At 53.5% G+C, this 22125-nt stretch overlaps 1 protein-coding gene across 4 annotated transcripts in view; it reads right to left on the reverse strand.

The window, feature by feature from the left end:
• Positions 1-2896: 2896 nt before the first annotated feature.
• Positions 2897-22125, reverse strand: part of PEBP4 (phosphatidylethanolamine binding protein 4) — a 228894-nt gene continuing 209665 nt past the window's right edge. For 3 of the 4 annotated variants that reach the window (XM_077942627.1, XM_015144898.3, XM_015144897.3), the window contains 3 exons: positions 16550-16595; positions 14250-14363; positions 2897-3185 (listed from right to left, as the gene is read on the reverse strand). In XM_077942627.1, coding sequence (XP_077798753.1) covers positions 3031-3185; positions 14250-14363; positions 16550-16595 — 315 coding nt within the window. In that variant the 3' untranslated portion in view covers positions 2897-3030. 4 annotated transcript variants of the gene reach the window in all.

A 22125-nucleotide genomic window follows, 5' to 3' on the forward strand; every position in this document is an offset into this window, starting at 1 on the left:
TACACTTTTCTTAGCTGCTTTGTTGGAGATCTCAAAGCAATTTAGATGCTCATCTTGTTTCTTCCTGGAGGAGGTAGTGCAAAGAAAAGGATGAGAGGCCCAAAATGTTCTGCAGACAGAAAGCGCCATCAAGGCTGGGTTTTCCCCAAGGTCCCCGTGACCTCCAGGTTTCCCCTCTCCACAACTGGGACCTCCTTCTCTGTGGTTTCCAGGGATCGCCTGGCCAGGGCTGGCTTCAGCCTAGAGCCTGGGCCAGCTTTGTTCTTTTTTCACGTTTTGGGGCCAGGAGGGTGGGGGTCTCTCCAGCAGCTAAACTCAAAGCCCAAAATGTCAAGTCAAAAGGAAGGAGGGGGTTGGGGGAAGGAAAGAAAGCAAGCCGATAATTTCCTCGAAGGATAAACATCCGATTTTTTTTCCTCACCCAAAATAAACATGCTAGCCACAATGAATTAAAAGCAGAAGAGGGGAGGATGTGTCTCGATTTGGGGCTGCTCTAGGAAGCTGACCTTCTATTTATCCTGGCCCTGGGCACCAACCGGAGCTGCCAATTACATTCTGAGTCTTGTGGGGTGGGGGCTGTGGGGAGAAGGTCCCAGGGAATAGGGGACCCAGAAAGTTCCCTTGCGAGGCTGCCTTCCATGGCACTGCAAATGGACACTTCCTTTTGCTTCTTATTTTAGGTCAGCTTGCAGGCTTGCCTGGTGGGGTAGAAGGAAGTGGGGAGGCTCCACAATTTCTACTGCCCAGGTTTCCTTTTACCTTGGGCTGGCATAAAATGCTCTTCTGGAGCATCAGAATTTGGTGCCCTTTACCTGGGCAGGGAGCTGAATCTATCAATGAAGGGGGGATCATTCAATTCTCTCCCATTCACAAACTCAACCTCCAGCCCCACTGTATTCTTCAGATCCCCACCACTAAAATTGTGCCACTAGTTAAAAGCGTGCTCAGCTGGGCCAAGGGTTCATCTAGGGCCCTCTGCCTTCCAGCTAGCGAGGGGCAGGACTCTAAGATGGTAAGAACCCTGTACCCAGGTGCAGCTTGTTCTTTTCATCTGGGGATCTCAAAGCACTTTGCACACAAGAGTCACCAATGTCGCTGCATGCTAGCCAAAGAGTGGTGGTTATTAACTCTTTGAGGGAAACCGAACTGAAGAGGGTGTTAGGGGTGCGGAAAGGACTGGAGTGGTGGTGGGGAGGTAAGGGGCCTCCAAAACTTTAGGCTGGGAATGAGACTGTAGCAGGGAGGGGTCCCCAGGAGTCCTCGGGTGGGGAAGTCAAGAGGCCTGCAGAGAAAGCCCAGGGAAGTTAGATGGCAAAAGTCCTTTCCTTGCAGATACCAAAGAATTTATTCATGGCTTTCTTTTCTTTTTTTCTTTTTCTTTCTTTCTTTTTTTTTTTTTTTGAGATGGAGTCTCACTTTGTCACCCAGCCTGGAGTGCAGTGGTGCAACCTCGGCTCACTGCAACCTCTGCCTCCAGGGTTCAAGTGATTTTCCTGCTTCAGCCTCCCAAGTAGCTGGGATTGCAGGTGCCCACCATTACGCTCGGCTAATTTTTGTATTTTTATAGAGACAGGGTTTCACCATGTTAGTCAGGCTGGTCTCAAACTCCTGACCTCAGGTGATTTGCCCACCTTGGCCTCCCAAAGTGTTGAGATTATAGGCGTGAGCCACCGCACCTGGCCTTATTCACAGCTTTCTAAAAGCATACATCTGATTATGCCATCTGCCCCTCCAATCTATTTTTATTTTATTTTATTAATTTTTTAGAGATGAGGTCTTGCTCGGTTGCCCAGGCTGGGGGCAGTGGTGCAATCATAGATTCATAGATAACTGCAGTCTCAAACTTCTGGGCGCAGGTGATTCTCCTATGCCAGCCTCCTGAGTAGCTGGGACTACAGGCATCCACCACCATACCTGGCTAATTTTTTATTCTTATTTTTGGTGGGACAGGGGGTCTCCCTATGCCGCCCAGGCTGGTCTTGAACTCCTGGCTTCTAGCGATCCTCTGGCCTTGGCCTCCCAAAGCACTGGGATTACAGGCACCAGCCACCATGCCTGGCCCAATCTACTTATCATTTAATGATTTCCCATTGCTTTTTGGATACAGTCCAGAGCTTTAACATGGCAACAAGGCCTGGCATGGTCTGGCCTTTGCCCACCCGTCATGCTGTTCTTGCCCTTTCATACTTGGCGGTAGCCACACCACGGACCTTTAGTTTCCTGGAAGATGCCATGCGTGCCCCTGCCAGCCACAGGGGCTCGGAGGAGCTTTGGAATGTTCTCTATTCCTGTCTCCACTCACCTGGTAACCCCTAGCCCACTTTTCAGCCCTGAAGTTAAACATCAGGGCTCTGCCTGAGTCTTCCTCTCCATCAGAAATCAGGCCCCCTTTGCACCCTCAACATACTTATCACAGTTTATCATTTGTTGGGGATATTTCCTTCCGCTGCTAGACTGGAAGCTCCATGAGGTGAGCACCACGCTGTGTCTGCCTTATCTACCCATGCATGGGGATGAGGCAGGCATGCATCCCCAGTGCCTGGAGGAAGGCCAGGTGCATCCCACATGCAACAATAGTTGCTGAATGAATGTTGTTGAATGTCAGACCTGGAAAGGCCCATGGTGATAAACCAACCACTCTCTCCCGCTTCTTCCTACTTCTGTGTCACAGCCAAGGGAGCAGAACTTTGGGGAGGGTAAGAGGTTTCCCTGAGGTCCCACAGCGACTCAGTGACAGTTCGGGCATAGGGATCACTATATCCTGCCTGTCCGTCTATTTTCCCCACTCCCCACCCAACCCCTTGCATTTACAGGAAAGCCTCGGTCCCCAGTGCTGAATATTGGCCGATTTCCTCTTGTTGCTTTTCAAATGAATACAAGTTAGGAAGCAAAGCACTAAGCTCTGGATGGTTTTTTTTTAATTTGGAAAAGAAGGGGTTCTGTATCCAGAGGGGGTTCCATACCCACATCGTCGGTGGTGGGCAGTGTGGCCATGTGCCTGGATGGCGAAGCCTGCCATCTAGCAGGCAGCTATCTCCACCTGGTTTTGTGCTTGGGCTTGCTGGCCCCTCCTCTGGGAGCCTGGAGGGTTGGCGAGTCCTGGTAGTTCTGGGTCATGAACTGTGTGCTTGCTTCAGGTTCGCCCAGGTGGAAGCGGTTCAGAAATATGCCCATATTCCAAGAGCCTGGAAGGACAAACAGACAATAGGGAGGCAGTGAGAAAGAGCCATGGACTTGAAAGCTAGCAGGGGCCTGGGAGGGAGGCCGGCTCAGGGGAGCCGAGGCAGCAGGTGATGTGATGGCCATGGGGCGTAGTGGCTGTGGGAGCTTCTGGCTCCTGCTGCAGAGGCAGTCCCCAGACGTTAGCAGAGCCTCTGAACAGCAGCAGAGCTGCCTGCTCTCCAGAAGGCAATGGGGACTGAGAGCCCAGCCCAAGTCAAGGATGCCTGAGTCTCCTTCCCCAGCGCCTCTGTTTAGCAAAGCTGCCTTCTCACTCTCGGGCAGAAAGGAAGCCCAATCATGTCGGCTGCCCACTTCCTCCACTCACACCCTCTCCCTGCAGGCTCCCCTGACCTCAGGATGGGAGCTTTCACCACTGCTTTCCTTCACACCTGCTCACCCCTGCTGCTGGGGCTGAGATTGGGGCTGAGATTGGCGGAAGTATCAGTGCTCTTCTTTCAATCTTCTCCACTAAACCCCACCAACCTCCTCCTCTCTGTCCTAGGACAGGGCGTGCACCAGGGTGCCTTCCCTGTGGCAGAGGTGGAGGGGCAGCCCCCGGACCCTGGCGGGAGAGCTGGGCCTGCAGAAGCCCAGACAGTGCCCAGGTCGGAGGGGTTCCTCCTCAGGGCGAGAAAACACAAGTGTGTACAGGGAGGTGCATCTTCTGGGGCGAGTGTGAACAGGCCTCGTGGCAGGGCGAGGAGGGCACAGCCCGGGGCATGGAGTGAGGCTGAGGGAGGTGGTCAGAGGCATATTCCCACGTTCTTGTTTCCCAAACCCTGGGTGTCAGGCACCCTGGGCAGATGCTTGCCAGGAAAAGGCAGGAAGTAGTTCAATTTGAATCTCAGATAAATAGCAAATCGTTTGTTGGTGTGAGCGTGTCCCACATTCTGCATGGAGCATACTTAACACGAATTATTTTTTTTCGTTGTTTATCTGGAATTCAAATTTTACTGGGCATCCTACTTTTTTTTGTTGTTGTTTTCTGCTAAATGCAGCAACCTCCCAGGGTGGAGAGAGAGTGCCTGGGGAAGACCCTGTCTGGAGCAGAGCTAGGCAGTGGCCGATATACAATGGATTAATGGAGACCAGTCAGCTCTTATACCCAGGCAGAAGAGGGCAAGGGGCTGGCAGCTCTCAGAGCCTCACCTGAGACTCACGGGCCACCCACCCTCTCACCTACCTGTCTCCTTGGTCAGCACCCACCACCCTTTTCATAGCAATTAAGATAGCAAGCCCATCGAAGCGTTCCTGCCTCCCAGAGGCTGCTGACATTTCAAAGATGTTCTCAAGGAGAGGATAATTTTTAATCCAAAACCCAAAATAACAATAACAATAATGCAAATAATAAAAGCAGCAACACCCCAATTTCTGTGCTTCCTATGTGTTGGTACTACTCTAAGAGCTTGACACATAATTCGCTTAATCCTCACACCAATCCTAAAAAGGGAGGACTGTTCCCATTCCCAGTTCACAGATGGGATGACTGAGGCACAAAGTGGGGTACTGGCAAGGAAGCTTCGCAGGGGCAGGGATAGGGGAAAGGCCTTTGCAGATTCCCTCAAATCCTATCTGACTCAGTGACTGCATGCTCAGATGGGGCCCAGGGGGACTGGAAAACAAGGGGTTCCAGGAGTTCTTTTGCAGAAAGTGTGGCCAAGGTGCTGAGAAAGCCTCTCCCGCTGGAGGTGTACTGACTGCAGTCGAGTTCTCCTAGGAGTCTCAGTGTTACCTGAGTGTTCTTTCAGAGGGGCTGTGCCTGAGCCTCTGCACCCCAGGAGCCCAGCTGGCTGGAATGAAAGGAATTATGGTATTATGACCCTGGGAACGAGTGTGTGCACACACATGTGTATGTGTAGGTGCATGTGTGTATATGTGTGTATGCTGGTGTGTGTGCATGCCAGGGTAATAAGGGCTTATGGGTGAATTGGTGTGTGACAGGAACAGGGACAAGGGGGCCTTCCCCACCGTAGGGCAGGAAGGAACCCGCATGGCAGGAAGGGAATTGAAACCCATCACGAGGCCAGGGCAAGCTGCGGGGAAGAAATCCCCTGCGTCCAGAGCGAGAGCTGGCTCCCTTCGATAATTCGGAAGCCTCTGAGCCTTCAGTGCCCTGGGGACCTCGTGGTTCCTTTCCAGTCCCAAGTCGACAGCCCTGTGGTTCTCGGGCTCCCCGGCCAGCTCCTGAAACCCAGTCCCCGTGCCGGCTAGCCTCTTGCTGCCTCCTTTCCTGGCTCGGCCGCAACTCCTTACACCCCCTGTTTCCTGCCACAGAGGACAAGTTCTAGAAGGCAGAGGGGGTGAGTCAGGCCCTTGGGGTGTGTGGGGAGAGCTGGAGAGCTAGGAGACTGCGGCTTCTGTGGTCACCGCTCAGAGGAAAGCCCCTTCCTGTATGGCACTGCTGTCCCTGAGAGGCAGAGAGTCCGCGGCCAGGCAGGAAGAGGGCAGCGCTGCTGTCTGTGCTTGGGCCACTCCACTGTACCCTGGACGCACCCAGGCCAGGCTCTTCCTGAGATGAGGGCGGGGCAGTGCGGGCACTTCAGAGGCCTCTGTGGTGGGAGGCCTTGGCTAAAGGGAGAAAGGAGGAGGAAGCTGTCTGATGCCTGTCTCATGAGCCACCTGCCCTGTGACTGGGACACAGAGGCCTGGGTGTCTCAGGACAGGGCTGCCGCATATGATGTACAGGTTGATCCCTGCACAACCGTAGGGGGTACTGTTCTCATCCTGCATAGCCAGATGCAGCGGCCCTGGAACGCTCACTTACTGGTCAGTGCTGATAGGAAAGATGTTAGTGATGAGAGATGTTAGATTTCAGCGTTGTTCCAGATGGGGGCCAAGGGGAGAGTCTGATAACCTTATCTAAAGCCACCGGGGGGTTTCTGGGCCACCGCTCTGTGCCTGGCCTCCTAGCAGGCTCTAGGGGGGAAAGATGTCCCCTGTCTTCAGCAGCTGGGGAAGGGTCTCCGCCTCAGAGCTTTAGTCCCAGGGACTGTGATGATGGCAGGAATGCCCTGGGGCAGGTCTTGACAGTCACTCTCTCCACCCCAAGCTTCCCAGATCTGTGGAGCTGGCTTTCCACCATTTGGGAGTGGTTTGTTACGTGCATCTGGACGGCTCCATTGGGCCAGTTAGGGTTAAGCAGGCATCCGAGAAACTGAGAGGTGCTCCACCAAGTCCAGCTGACCCTGGCCCCCTTGCAGGACTTGGAAGAATGAGGGGTCTGCTCCCCTGCCAGAAGTGCAAACTCTTAGATGAGGTCAGACCCCAGAGCCCCTTTAACACTGGCAGCCATCACCCTCGTCCTCTGCCAGGCATGGGGTCAGCGGAGCCGCCTTGTTTCACCTCCTGCCCTCGGCGAGTTTTTAATATAATACAAGTAATACTAAACTAATCACAGTCTGGTCCTTCAAAGGGTGGCCTTGGCCAGCAGTAGAACTTTGTAGTCTGGGCCCCTAGCAGACAAGTTCCCCACCCCCAGTGACACCCCTGGCTTCCCTTCAGCAGGCCCATTCTCTAGGCTGGGGTACAGTGGCACTATCACTGGTCATTACAGCCTTGACCTCCCAGGCTCAGGTGATCCTCTTGCCTCAGCCTCCTGAGTAGCTGGAACCACAGTTGTGTGCTACCACACCCGGCTAATTAAAAAAAATTGTTTGTAGAGACAGGGTCTCTTTATGTTGCCCAGGCTGATCTCAAACTCCTGGCCCAAGTGATCCTCCTGCCTGGGCCTCCCAAAGTGCTAAGATTACAGGTGTGAGCCACCGAGCCCAGCCAGGCGCACTCTTAAGACTTCCCAACAGCTGAGGACAGCACTTCCTGGGTGACCCTGCTGTAGCCAAGGGACGTTTCCCACCTGACTGGTCACTTGGTCCTCAGTATTTCTGTCCTGATGTATTTCCCTCTTAGCCTGGGAAGTAGGGAAGCTCCTCACCCCAGCTCCATTCTCCCATGGGCCCCTGTTCGGGTGGACTGGAGAATAGGGAGTGGGTTGCTGAGCCCCTGAGGTTGGAGCTGCGGCAGCATCCTGTCCCAGGGCAGTCTCTGTAAGGACAGGGGCCACTGGCTCTGGCTCCGAACAGCCCTGTTCCTTCAGCTGGTGATCTGTATCTACCCAAGGTGGTCACCCTCTTTTCTGGCCTCGCTGCCTCTCCCCTTAGGTAAGGGCACCACTGCTTCTTGTTGGGGGATGGTGGCCCTGAAGAAAAAAACAAAAACTCAACTCCAGCCTAATAACCACCCCACAGAGAGCCCGGCTCAGGTCTGTAATTTGTCTGGCTCGTCACGGGACCGGCCACATTGATAGAAGCGCTGATACCTTTCTGCCAAGATTAATGATGTCCTGGCGGTGGTAGGCGGGAGGCCTGAGCCTTTTATTTTTTGTGCCATTAAATGACATCCGGAGACTTCTACTCAGGACCTGAAAAGCCCTCGTTCCATCACATCCAATTACTCCTGGAGATTTGCTGAGTGGCTGATCCTGCGGGCTCGAGAGGCTTTGGGGTAGTGGGGGGCACTGTGACTTTGGCAGGAGTGAGAGGGTGGGGATGCCAGGGGAGTTTTGGGGTGGTGAGGGGACCCACATCTCCTTTGGAGAGAGGACCCAGGAGGGCTGAAGAGTAGAAGCTGGTTCTAATTATCCAGCCAGTGCATCTCCTAGGCCTCCTCCGCCCTTCTGCAGCTGAGGGTGGGGCGCGAAATGTGATGGGAGACTCCAAGCTGCCAGTTTAGCTCCCAGTGATAAATACCAATATTTGGTAGTGGTGACAGTTGGCTGGCATTTTGGGTAGAATTTGGGGGCTTATCTGTGGTTTCTTCTTGATGTGTTCAATATTGCTCGGGACGGCTGATGTTTGGCTGGACTGGGACTTGCTTCTTGAGGAGGTCCACCTGGGGCTCATGGAGATTTCAGGTGGTTCCCAGCCTGGGTGCCTTTCTGAGTGTTTCCCGGGATGGCCCCAGCTGGGCGGCTGCCAGGCCCCCAGTTCTACCCGCTTGGCCAAGTGGGTGGGGCCCTTTGGAGGAAGAGCGCCTCCTGCCACAAGCCCACACAGTGATCAGGGGCTGGGCCCCTGGGGGATGCTGGGGCTGGGCCAGGTGAACCATCATGGGAGGTCACGGGGGTGGGCTGAGTGTGTTTGTGTCTGTGTGTGCGCTGGTTGGGGGCAGTCTGAGGGCGGGGGCTGCTCTCCAGGCAGGGCCTCCTTTCCTCTCAGACCTCTTCCCTCCATGCTTCCTGACACCACGAGCTGCTGTGTTCTGCTACCAGGCTGGCGGATTTCCTCCCAGCCTCATCCCTCTGCGGCAACACCACCTACCCTTGAAGCTGCGTGGGGCTCTGCTGCCCTTGGCCCCAAGATTCCCCTTCTTTCTCACCCACCGAGGCCTGCATGCCTTCAGATGCCACAAGCAAGACTTCAACCCCCTGTGTGGCAAGTCCCTGCCTGTCTTTCCTCTCTGACCCCTGTGGGTGGGTGGCTCCACCTCTGAGCTGCTGAATTTGGGTGCCTGTGGTGCTAGGGAGCGGTTTATGGCTGCCTGGTCCAGGACTTCCATTTTGCAGTGAACAAGTTTCCCCTCTGAAGGCCCTGAGGCTGCTCTGGAGGTGGTGACCAGAGCCTCTCTTGCCTATTAGTTTCCAGCACGTTGACACCATCCTGGGCACTTGGCCTTGGAGTGGCTTCTGGAGCAAGCTGTGGCATGTCCTCTCATGGGGCAGAGAGGGGATTTCCCCTGCTCACTTGCAAGAGGGGTGTGAGACTGGCTTGTGACACCTCTGGGTGAGGTGACTGAGGTGTGGTGTGGCACAGACCATAGCTCCCCAGGAGTCTGAGGCTCAGCCACAGCCAGGGAAGGGGAATGTGCATGGACCATTCTGGGCAGCTGCTGCTGGCCAAGGAGGCCCGGGATAGCAGGATGCAACTGCACTCTGTCTGTATCCCCAATGGGGCTCAGAAGTCTGGTGGTCTGGGTCAGGAGAACAGGGATGTAGGCAAGACGGTGGCAGGTGCAAACAGCCCTTCCCTGGAAGTCAGAAGAAAGTCAAACGGCTCTTAACTGTGGATGCCCTTGGTAAGTCATGCCACTCACTGTTTCAGGCTTTGCTTTCCTCATTTGCCCCGGGGTAGGGGTGATGGCCACTGTCCTGTCCCCTTGACATGGTTGGCAAGGGGAACACCAGGGAGGGGCAGGGAGGCTGGTGGAGAGGCGGGACAGGGAGGACATGGATCAATGCAGAGACTGTCACTTGTGGGCATGGGCCTCACAGAGGTGGCTGCCTTCTCAGGTGCTGAGGGAAGCTGATGTGTGTTTGTGAATGTGGGGGTGTGAGAACGTGCAGATCCATGTGTGTGAATGGCTTGTGGATGTGCATATGTGGGTGTGTCCCACACACAGACACACTCATTGACTGAAAGCCCACAGTGGGCTGGGCACAGGGACAGGTGGGAGAAGGGAAAGAAGGCAGAGGTGCGCACTTCTCTTAAGGAACTGGTAGTCTCATAGTGGAAGTGGGGGCCGCCACGAGTGGCAAGTGATTTAGGAATACAGAAGAGATCAAAGCAGATGTCTGGGGAGGCACGACAAATGCTGTGCGAGTGGAGAAGACGATAGAGACTAGAGATGCCAACAGCAGGCGGGAGGAAGCCTGGCTGAGCGGATCAGCTCTGCGGGGTTGTTCCAGAGGGCGTGATGGAGGGCCAGTAGGGGATACTGGTGCTTGGAAGGTGGGCAAGGCATTGCGGGTCTGGGAAGGGGAGAATGAGGTGCCCAGATGGGCAGTGGTGGGCCGGCAGATGTGAGCAAAGAAGTAGTTCAGGGATGTTCTGGCAGTGTGCTGCATGCAAGGGCAATGGTACAAGGTGCAAATGAAATCTGCCTGGAAGGGAAGATGTCCGCCTCAGAGGGGTGTTCACTTAGAATCAGAGGGAGAAAGCCTAGCATGTCACAGGCCTGAGATAATGGTGACTGCAAATCTGGAAAGGTAAAGTGTGGCCTTTGGGACATGCGTCACACAGCTGTCCTGTGATGCTGGCCAGCCAGCCCTTGTCAGAGGCACCAGTTAAGGCTGTTTAGAGTTCAGAGGTCTCTGCTCCTCCCGCACTGGGGACCAGTTATGCTTACACTGTTTGAATATCTTCCCTAACTCTCTCAGTGAGCACCGCCTATCCACAGAGCTCCACCAGGGTGACTCCACACATGCATGAGAGCAGGGACACCATCACGTGGTGACTTCTTACAGCACCCAAAACAGCGCCAAGCACACACTAGGCGTCTGGCATCAGCTGAGCGAATGCAGAAGGCATTACTGAGTTACGCCAAGCGTGGTTCAAAAGTGGCCAGAGAGGAAGGAGCTGTGCAAAGGTAGGAGGAGTGGGGTGGCAGGGCAGGGCAAAGGTAGGAGGAGTGGGGTGGCAGGGCAGGGCAAAGGTAGGAGGAGTGGGGTGGCAGGGCAGGGCAAAGGTAGGAGGAGTGGGGTGGCAGGGCAAGGTTTCATCAGCTAGAAGCAGGGTAGCTCTAAGCCCCTCCAGGGCCCTTGCTGTGCTCCTGGCCTCCTGGGGTCTGATGGAAGACCTCTACTAGGAAATGTCAGGGTTGGCCGGGAGAGTCGAGCCTCATCAGCTGGTCCCTGCATTTATTTGGCAGAACAGAGAAGTGAGGACAGCCCAGGAAGCTGGGGGCAAATCAATTTCAGGTCATTCAGTTGCAGATCAACTAGTCTAACCCCTTATCTTGATGAGGTCAAAATCAAGACCCAGGGAGGGGAGGTCACCCGGCCAACATCAAACAATCAGAGTCGGGATGTCAAGATCTCATTTGCTGACCACCTGTACATTGTCATGGGGTCACAGTAAAAAAAAAAAAAAAAGGAATTCTGGGAAGGGTTTCACCTCCTTGGGTCTGAACAATGCCATCCCCACACCCCTTTACATAGTCATGACAGGCTCTACTAGAATCATCTCAAGCCCCCTTCTTCACCTTAAGCCTGTCATTCACCCATAAGATCCAGGGAGGGAAGAGGCCTGAATAGGATGGGGTTCAGGGGCCCATCTGCCATAGACGCCCCTCTACCCGGTTCCTGTAGGCTGATCTTTCCCCTCGAGTCTCTAGAAGCTTTTCCTGCCTGTTCACCCGGGGGACACAAGCAGCTGGTTACACCACACTGCCCCCCCGTCTGCCGCCCCACCCAATCCCTGGCATCCCACTTCCTCCACGGATTCTCTCCCATGGAGAGAAATCTAGATCAAGGCAAGTCCTGGGGCCTCTGTTCATTGGCAGGGGCCCCATGCTCTGGCCTCCCAAGCACTGGTCCAGCCCTGGGCTCCATAAGTCCCCAGGCACTGTCCAGGTGCTTCAGAGAGCACCAGACCCTGAGTGTTTCAACACTGTGCAAGGACCCGGGGTTTCTGCTTTTGCAATCACCCCTGGGTTCATCCACACCTCACTGTCTCATGTCTTGACCCCTCTGGTGGTGTCCTGTCCTCTCATTCTGGTCAGTTCTGCCTGTCCTTCCAGGTTCGTCATCTCCAAAGAGTGACTTCTGAGTATCGCTTCTCCAGTAAATAATCTTGAAGCTTCCCAGAGTCGACCCGCAAAAGCCACTCCTCTGCCAGACTTTTGAGAACCTTGTTTTCCCCCTTCCCCTCCATTTTCTCACTTAAAAAAAAAATACACACACACACACACACACACACACACACACACACACACGGTTTCTCCAACCCAGAGCTCCCTCTTCCTTCACTCAAGGATTCAGCTCTCCTCCTTCTCTAGGGCCCAGCCCTGCTCCAACCTCCTCCCCATGGCCTCAGGGCCAGAGAAATTTGTAGATCATCTGGAGCCAACCCCTCATTTTCTAGATGAGGAAACCGAGGCCCAGCAAGGTTCATTCATTGGCCTCAAAATGAAATCACTAACTAGAGAGGGGAGTCCAGATTGCCTCATTCTACAATAAAACACCTTTATATCCTCTCTGGCTGGAGAGGGCACAGTGTTCTGGAGGGAAGGGCATGGTAGGAAGGGAAGAGATCTATCCCTGAGTCCACAGACTTCCAATTGTCCTTACAGTTAGAATCACACAATTAAGTGTTTAATTACAACCTGCTCTGCATTGTTATTTAATTATTTCCAAAGCAGACTGTAAGCTGCTTGAGGGCAGGGAAAATTCCTGGCGCCCTTGATTGTATTTTCTCTGAAGTTCCCAGCACAGCGCTGGGCACATGGAAGGCATCATATGGCAAGACTGGGACCTTGGCTGGGGCTTTCATCTGGGAGGGCCATTTTAAACCCTGTCCAGATGCAAGTCCAGTTTCTAAGTTCCCCATGGACGAAAGGTGGGTCAAGGGGTGGGGTGGGGAAGTACACAAGACCAAACAATGGGTTTCAGGCCCAGTGTGTTTTGGCTTCCTTGCCTGGTCACCAACATCCTGGGAGGGGTGGGTCAGGCCTTTGCTGGTACCTCAGGCCACTGTGGTTTCTGGAGGACAGGCTGCCGTCGAGCCTCGGGAGCCCCAGCACACAGAGTAGGGAAGCATCTTTGGTGTATGCAGCTCTCTTATTCCCTTGTCTGTCCCTCCTCATGGCATCTCCTGATGCTCTATCCTTGCCTACATCCTGCCTTCAGAAGGCACTTACCCCGCGAGAGGCTCCTGCCCTGGGCATAGGCATGGTAACCCCGGAGTCTCATGGTGGGGCTCAGAGGCACTGCCTCATTTTATGAGAACCCCATGGGTGGGGGAATGTCATAGGCTGAGGTCCTGACATCTTTGGTGAGACTGGTAGCCAGGGTGCTGGAGACAGTTTTTCTTGGTCTGGGCAAGATACATAATTGTGTTTCCTTCTCTCTGCATCTAAACTTAAAAGTGTGTCTTTGGCAAAGCTGTTTAAACAGATTCATGGATTGGCAAGGTGCTGAGGGCACCTGGGGAAGGTTCACCGGTGGAAAGTTTGCACCAGCTCCACTCCCAGGGTGGCCTGGAGCCCTCTGTGATTGGTGGGCCTTGCTTGGCACATCTGAAGGGCCCGGTCGCTCAACCTGTGCCTTTCTGGGCTCCACGTTCCTCTCCTCTGGGGCCTCCGGCATTGCAGCTGTAGCAATACCTGTGCTGGCTTCCCAGTGGGTGGATGTTTGGTCAAGGTCACTGGGTGAGAGGCAATGGCTGATGACACCCACCCTCCCACTTGCCTTCCTGCCAGCCTGGGGGACGTGCTCCTTGCACTCTCAGATGGCATTTGTGCAGTCTCTATTGCCTCCCCCTCCCTAAAACTGGGGAGGTGATAGAGTGCAGGGGTGGCTTTATTTCCCATTTTCTGGAAGAGAAATCTAAGGCTCAGATGGTGGGAGGGGGAGTCGGGGGCATGGCTCACACTGGGTCAGGTGAGTCACTTGTGGCATGTTGCAGTGGCCAAGTGGCCACTGCTCCTGCTCCCTGGCCCTGGTGGCGGGAGGACCGAGGCCAAGAAGGCAGGGTTCGCCATGAGGAGGCTATAGGGAGTTGGTTTGCTCCAGAAGCCAAGGAGGGCTGCTCAGAGAAGCTAGTGGAGGGGGGATGGTGGGGGACATCTTCACCTCATCACTGAGATGGCACAGCCGACCCAGTAATTAGCAACCCGTGAGGATAGACCGGCAGGGTGGCATTCCAGTGTCCTCTTGCCCAGATCAGACTCAATTACAGAGCACAGTGACTTGCCAAAGTTCAGGGGCAGCTGTCTGCACATGCCATGCAAAGTTTCGGGGCACTTTTCTCCCTGGCTCCAGTCACCCACTTTGAGACCCTGCCTTACATAGCAACCCACCCAGCTGGAGCCTTCACATTAGTCTGTGGGACTTACTTCTCAAGGGAGACCACATCTGATGCCAACATCTTTAAGGAACTCCTTCCAGTTTGCTCCCAAGAAACACCAGCCTTTGACACCAGTCTCCAAGGCTCATGAGTGGGGGTCAAGGCCCTAATTTCCCCATAAATGTATGAAGCATTGGTTCCACCCCAGAATTCACCCTGGAGGTGGATGGAAGGATGGGAAGGTCTTACCTCGAGTTTTGTTTTCCTTGGGAAGGAGAGAGATGACTTTTCCTTCCTGAAGATAGACGAAGAACTGGTAGCGATGGAAGCCACTGTGTGCTGGTGGGGAGGGAGCCTGGTAGGCTACAGGTAGAAGAAGGAGAGAGGTGGGCATCACCATCCCATATTATCCAGGGCAGAGCTCTCTGTCTTCCCATGGTCCTGCTGACCTCCCTGGGGCCCCAGATCGGGACTCACCCATGCAAACCATTAGGATTTGTATTTGGTGGGATCTCAGCTTCAGTATCTTCATTTAAGAAGAACATATTTTGGTGGGGGTGAGAGTTGGGGAGGAGGTGGTCCGAGAGGAAACACCCTGAGCTGGCTTGAAGGCCTCGGGTGCTGGCGTGGCTCCCAGGCCTTTATGGGCCGGTGGGTGTTGGCATTGTCCTGTTTTTGCTTTAGTCTATCCTGATGGATTTCCTGCCTCAAGAGAAGCCCATCTTCCTCTGCGAGTGTGTTTGGCAGAGGATTTTTATTTATTTTTTCGGCATTTGCTTATGAACTCAATCCCCAAAGAAGCCAATTTCTTGGCTGCGTCTGGAGGATCTGGAAGTGGTTACAAGGGTGGGTGGGACTGGGTTCAAAGGTTTGATCATGGGAGCTGTAGGAGCTGGGCGCTTGGGGCACCGGGGAGAAGGCCCCTCTCCCACTCCTTCCCTCTTCCTCCAGGAGGCTGTGCTTTTTTTTGGAGCGGGGGAAGTGGGGTGGGGACATCCCTCATTCTTCTCCCAAGTCCATGCAGAGAGACAAGATCTTGCTGGCCTGGCCTGGGTCTTTCAAGGTGGGCCTCTTTCCCAGCATACTTCAGCCCTTCCCACTCCCCTTCCCTCTCTCCATCTTCCTTTCCATGGAGGAGAGCCAGGCTGGAGCCAAGAATCTTCCTGGGTGGGTGGGAAAGAAGCATTTGCAATGAGGATGTTGGTGGGAGGGAGTATTGGTCCTTTATGGCCATCTCCCCTTCTTTTCTCTCCCGATCATTAAACAAAAGCACGACTTGCTGCTTGGAGCATTGGAAGCGTCCCTCACTGTGCACTTCCGGCCACTGGTGGCTTCCAGCATGCCAACAGCCGGGGAATTCCTGACGATTCATCTTTCCCTGCATTTTTGGATCGCAGATCAGATGTGTGTGTGTGTGTGTGTGTGTGTGTGTGTGTGTGCACGCGTGCGCACTCAGAGTGAGAGCAGAGCTGGATGTGCTTGGAGCCATGTGAGTGTGTGTGGTTGGAGATCTCCACTTGGGGCGGGTGTGTGCACACGAAAAGCCAGTGTGCAAACACCCTGAGGCTGTTTTGGAGGCCCTGTTAGTGTGTGTGTAAATGCAGGTAAAGGAGCATTTTTCCTAAACACCACCAGTGCTGAGGAAGTCGTCTGAGCACAGGTGGGTGCCAGGGAGTCTCCTCGTGCGCAAGTCAGTGTGGGCGAGGTGGGTGGGTATGTGGGCTGTGGAGTGCACTCCACCGTGGGCACACTCGACGCTGCCCAAAACTGGTGACTTCGGTTCTGTGCGGACAAGTCTGAAGTGAGAACTCACTGGATCTGCGCAATGGAGAATTTATCCTCAAGGGAGATACAGACTAAGGCCTCTCACTAGGGCTTTCCTCAAGAATTCCCCATTCAAAACCTCCAAAGGCAGAGAATTGAGGCATGAGGAGGAGAGGAAAGGGTTCACACATGCTAGACTACTTCTCCGGGCCAGGCCCTGGGCTGTAGGCCTTCACTTATGACATCTCCTCCATCTTCCCATTTCCTGGAGGCTTGAGAGGTGAAGCCAGGCCAGCAGTGAGTGGTGGTGCTGGGATTTGAATCCAGGCCTGATTGGTGCCGAAGCCCATGCTGCTTCATGGAACTGCAAGGCTAAGTTTGGTGCCCAGTCCTGTGCCAGAGGCCAGCCCACTACCTGAGCATCCCTTTCAAGGTAGGTTGGGGCACCATCCTGGGGCAGGGATCTGAGAGAGGGGAGCTGGGAGGAGGATGGGGGTGGACAGGTGTTGCAAGCAGCCTCCAGTCAGATGGCCCCCTGCACTGTGACGCTGGCTGCATTCCTTACTAGCTGTTCACATGGCACAGGATGGTCTGTGCCTCAGTGTTATCCTCTTTAAAATGGGGACACTGATGGCAGTGACCATAAAAGGCAGTTGTGGAGATGAAATCAGGGCATCCGAGAAAACTCTCAGGCTGGCGCTAGCACACGACAAAGCAGCACCATGAGGTTCTGTGATCGTTACTGATGCCCTGGCTGGGGGAAGGGGTCCCTATGTCTTACTCACCTGATAACTCCTGGCCCTGAATCTTCCCTTTCTTCAGGTCGGCACCCTGAAAGAAGAGACAAGCAGGGCTGTAGGTTACGCCTTGGGCACACTTCAGGCCACGTGGGCTCTGCGGGATTGCTTCTTTCTCTGCAGGAGGCGGATGGGAGAGGAAGGAAGATGGGAGAGGAAGGATGATGGGAGAGGAAGGAGGATGGGAGAGGAAGGAGGATGGGAGAGGAAGGAGGATGGGAGAGGAAGGAAGATGGGAGAGGAAGGAGGATGGGAGAGGAGGAAGATGAGAGAGGAGGAGGATGTATGGCTGCTTTTGGGAGACAGGGCAGTGAGTGGGGTTTTGGAATGGGTACCTCAGGGGATCCAGGGAGAGAGGACAGACACAGATGTTGCTGAGGGTGGCAAATGGACACCTTGCCTCTAGAGAAGCCCTGTAGGACACTTCCCAAAGAGCTGTTCCATGATCCCCATCGGTGCCTAAAACTGGGCGCTTGACATCACCTGCGGGGTCTGGTCAGATCTAAGGGAGGCGCTTAGATCTGCAGTTCTCTGGATCTTGCTAAGGAGCCCATCTTCTCTGGAGGGAGGATTCTGCTCCCTTTGGAAGCTTTAGAATATTAAGCAATGGGCTCTGAGCAACCAGTGGGGGAAGGGAAGGCAGGAGGAGGCTACACTGCCTGATTCTGTGGTAGCTTCTCCCCACCCTCAGTTAACTTAGCCCACAACTCTGGGGCAGTTTCTTTGGCCACTGGGACAGCCTCAGTTTCCCTCCTCTCTTTCCCTCCCTCCTCCCCTCCACGCGGTGTCTGTGGGATAATGAGGTGACCCCGGGGGTGGGTGCTAATTACTGTTTGTGCAGGACCAGGAGATGCTCAGATGAAAGAGACTGGAGCCGGGCCCCTGGTTCTGAGCCATGGCTCAGGGGCCCCAGGCCATGCCAGGGAGCCCCGAGGCCCCTAGGTGTGGGGTTTTATAGCCTTAATGAAGGTGATTAGCATGACTCTTAATTGAGTCTGCCGACACCTAACTGTGCCCTGGCTACCTTTTCACCAAGCCTAGAAGAGGGGCTCATGGGATCCTGGGAGGATGGGGGAGAGGTGGGAGGCCCTGCTTGAGGTGGGGGCAGGGGTAGGTGAGATCCAATCCCCTAGCTTGTGGTTTACCTTTTATAGAACTAAAGTCCTACTTGCCTAGTCCAGAACCCACCATATCTCCTCCCCTTTGAACTGCAGCTTCTCTATTACTGTCCTCACTTTGGGCCTCTTGGTCAGATATCCCTCTTCCAAGGCTGGTTCCTATAGACCTAGGTCTCATTTGGTTGGAAGAAGAAGCAGGAGACTGTGGAAAGATAGACCCTTCCCCCATGAGCCCCTTGTACTTCGTCTTCTTCACCTGATGCAGGTGAGATCCCCTTCCTTCCTTCCTTCCTTCCTTCCTTCCTTCCTTCCTTCCTTCCTCCCTCCCTCCCTCCCTCCCTTCCTTCCTTTTCTTTCTTTCTTCTTGGAGTCTCGCTCTGTCATCCAGGCTGGAATGCAGTGGTGTGATCTTGGCTCACTGCAACCTCCACCTCCCGGGTTCAAGCGATTCTTCTGCCTCAACTTCCTGAGTAGCTGGGATTATAGGGGCCCGCCACCATGCCTGGCTAATTTTTGTATTTTTAGTAGACATGGGGTTTCACTATATTGGTCAGGCTGGTTTCGAACTCCTGATCTCCGGTGATCCACCCGCCTCAGGCTCCCAAAGTGCTGGGATTACAGGCATGAGCCACCATGCTCAGCCGAGATCTCTTTCCTTTAACTTCCTTCCACTCTCCCTGATCCTGTTCTCTTCTGCTCAGGAGAATCTGGGCAGCCTTCAACGTCAGGTCCCACCCATACGGTGATGCACACTCCAGCTCTGTCTCACTCCCCTTTCAGTGTAGTCCCCCAACTCCCCACATTTTGGGCCTGGCATTATCCAGGGCTGGCATTATCCAGGCCCACATGTGGCCAAAGGGCTGCGGCCCACAAGGATAAGGGATTGGAGAATGGAAACCTGTCTCCTTGATGCCCATCTCTTCCAGGAGAGGAGGGAAGGCCTTGACAGATGCCCAGCAGCCACTCTCCCTGCAGAGCTCTTCTGCCACCCTAGCAAGATGGAGAGTTCTGGGGCTGAGCTCAGGGAAGACCTGCCCAGCCTGGTCTGCCCTGAGCTCCTCATCCTCCCCTTATTCCTTTCCAAGTCAGTCCAGCCAGCAGTTTGTTTAAACAAAACAACAGCAACCTAAGCTGGCTGTTTCTTTTCAATTCCCCCCAGGCTTGGGTTCCACTCAGAGTGAGGCCAGGGAGCGGGTAAGGGTGGGGGCTGGGGCCGGTCAGATCAGGGAGCTGGTTTGTGCAGGGCCGCAGCGGGTGGAAAGGCTGATCTGGCTCCTTGATGGGGTGGGAAGGCTCCCTTTCTTCATCCTTTCACTCTGGGGAGCTTTCCTTATCAACCGGGGCCAGCATAGGCAAAGACTCTGCAAATCCTTATGTTGGGTTTGCTGAGGCAAGCCACTGGCCCTTCCTAGTCACTCAGCAGACCCAGTGCTTGACTGGGGCACTGATGGCAAATGGACTGTTCAGGTCCCCCCCCCCCCCGGAGCTGATCCCACAGACAGGTGCTGGTCCTCACTGGCAGAAAGAACAGGGGAGGACCTGGTGGCAGAAGGGCCCCCACATGGTGTGGGGTCAGAAGCTGTGATTTACTTGGATTGTCCTAAGAATTGCCTAAGTTCCCTTTGGCCATAAACCTTCCCTCATTGGTCAGTCCTGGAGGGGCTACAATTTCTACCATGGAATCAACACCTGGTAGGGGCCTTAGGAAACTAAATTCTAAAAGATGAGAGAGTTGGGCTCCAGAGAGGGAAAACCCCAGAATGTTCAAGGAGAATGAGACCTTGGACCTTAGGCCCTTCAAAATCAGCTGACTCAAGGTCTCATGCCTTTTGACCTCAGTGCCATCCTGCACTCTTTCTGTGACATCATGACAATCCCAGTATTTCTATGGGAGGCATCATTTTCCAAAGACCATGATTAAAATACGGAGATATTATCAGGAGGGCTGGGGCTGTGGTGAAAATGGGGACCCTGCCACCTGACTTTAGCTCTTCTAAAATATCTTCATGATGGCCAAGTGCAATGGCTCACACCTGTAATCCCAGCACTTTGGGAGGCTGAGTTGGGCGGATTGCTTGAGCCAAGGATTTTGAGACCAGCTTAGGCAACATAGCAAAACCTCATCTCTACAAAAAAATGCAAAAATTATCTGGGCATGATGGTCTATACCTGTAGTCTCAGCTACTTAGGGGACAAAGCTGGGAGGATCACCTGGGCCCAGGGAGCTGATCCTGAGCCAAGGTGGTGCCACTGCACTTCAGCCTAGATGACAGAGTGAGACCCTGTCTCAAAACAAATATTTGGATTAGAATGTCACTTCTAGCCTGTGATCACACTAGAAAGCTGAAACTCTTTAGGGATGGATGAGATTCAAGGAAGTTTCAGGAGGTAAGAGGGAGAAACCTGTAGTTTTGAGCACTGCTCAGGGCTGCTGGGCTAGGAAAGTGCCCGGGGAGGAGGGAGTACCAGCCCAGCGTTTGAGGAATACGGACACCACTCCTGTCATGTCTGACAAGAGACAGGCTTTGGAAGGAGACCCTGAAGGAGGCTGAAAGTTGAGCTTTCTCACCTTTTAACATTTAGTCTCCGAAGGCTCCTACCAGGTATTGATTCTATGGTAGAAATTGTAGCCCCTCCAGGACTGACCAAGGAGGGAAGGTTTATGGCTGAACCTGCAGGGTCTGCTAAGAGCTTCCCCACACCTTAGGCCTCCTCACTTTGACCCTGCTGCCTCCCCCAGCCCAGACTCCAGATGTGCTCTTGCCTTTTTAAGATGGGCTGAGCACAGACCAAATCTCCTTTCCCTTCCTATAGCTAAGACAGGCTGATGTTTTCAAGAGGAACTTGTTTAAATGCTAAGGTTAAAAAAAAGAAATATAGTTGACCCTTGAACAACATGGGTTTGATTTGTGTCCACCTATAAACAGATGTTTTTTCAACAAAAGTTACAGTGAGTGTGCCTGCCTCTCCTGCCTCCCCTTCCACCTCCTCCACCTCTTCCACCTCTTCTGCCTCGGCCACCCCAAGACAGCAAGACCAACCCCTACTCTTCTTCCTCTTCCTCAGCCCACTCAGTGTGAAGACGATGAGGACAGAGACCTTTATGATGATCCACTTCCACTTAACAAGTAGGAAATGTATTTTCTCTTCCTTAGAATTTTTTAAATACCATTTTCTTTTCTCTAGCTTACCTCATTTTAAGACTACAGTATAGAATACATATAACATATGAAACATGTTAATTGACTGTTTATGTTATTGGCTTCCAGTCAACAGTAGGCTATTAGTAGTTAAATTTTGGGAGAATCCAAAGTTATACTTGGATTTTTGACTTTGTTGGGGGTGGCACCCATACCCCCTCATTGTTTAAGGGTGAACTGTAATTATAGAAATTACAGACAACATAGATGTAGTTCAGTTTCTCATCCTCAAGAATACTGAAAAGCTGGCCGGGCGCAGTGGCTCAAGCCTGTAATCCCAGCACTTTGGGAGGCCGAGATGGGCGGATCACGAGGTCGGGAGATCGAGACCATCCTGGCTAACACGGTGAAACCCCGTCTCTACTAAAAAGTACAAAAAACTAGCTGGGCGAGGTGGCGGGCGCCTGTAGTCCCAGCTACTCGGGAGGCTGAGGCAGGAGAATGGCGTGAACCCGGGAGGCGGAGCTTGCAGTGAGCTGAGATCCGGCCACTGCACTCCAGCCTGGGCGACAGAGTGAGACTCCGTCTCAAAAAAAAAAAAAAAAAAAAAAAAAGAATACTGAAAAGCCCAGGATGGGTTTTTCGGGAGAGAAGGCCAGGAATACCGAGGTATTTGGGTAATGTGCCTAGGAGAACATTCCGGGCGTTTCTAAGTCTGGGACTGGAGGGCCTGGGGAAGGCAATTCTTCCTCATCGGCATCCTCTGGAGATGGGGAGTCTAAAATACCCATGAATCTCCTAGCAAGGGAAGGGAGGAGGAGGTGAATTCCTTAGACTCTTAAATGCTCAAGGTATAAGAAAAATAGTAGTCATCACATACTCTCACTTACAAGTGGGAGCTGAACAATGAGAACACATGGACACAGGGAGGGGAACAACACACACTGGGGTCCGTGGTGGGGGCAGGGGGAGGGAGAACATTAGGATAAATAGCTAATGCATACGGGGCTTAATACCTAGGTGATGGGTTGATAGGGGTAGCAAACCACCATGGCACACGTTTACCTATGTAACAAACCTGCACATCCTGTACATGTACCCCGGAACTTAAATAAAATAAAATTTAAAGAAAAGAAAAGAAAAAGAATAGCAGTCACTCCTTTTTCCTAGAAGCTGGCCCCAGTTGTGTGTGTGTGTGTGTGTGTGTGTATGTCTGTGTGTGTATGCATGTGCACATGTATGTGAGTGTAGGGTACTGGTTTTGTGCATGACTGCTTGGCACAGGACTAGGTGCAAATTATTCTAA

This window comes from Macaca mulatta, chromosome 8 (assembly GCF_049350105.2).
Source record: "Macaca mulatta isolate MMU2019108-1 chromosome 8, T2T-MMU8v2.0, whole genome shotgun sequence".
Lineage (NCBI taxonomy): Eukaryota > Metazoa > Chordata > Mammalia > Primates > Cercopithecidae > Macaca > Macaca mulatta.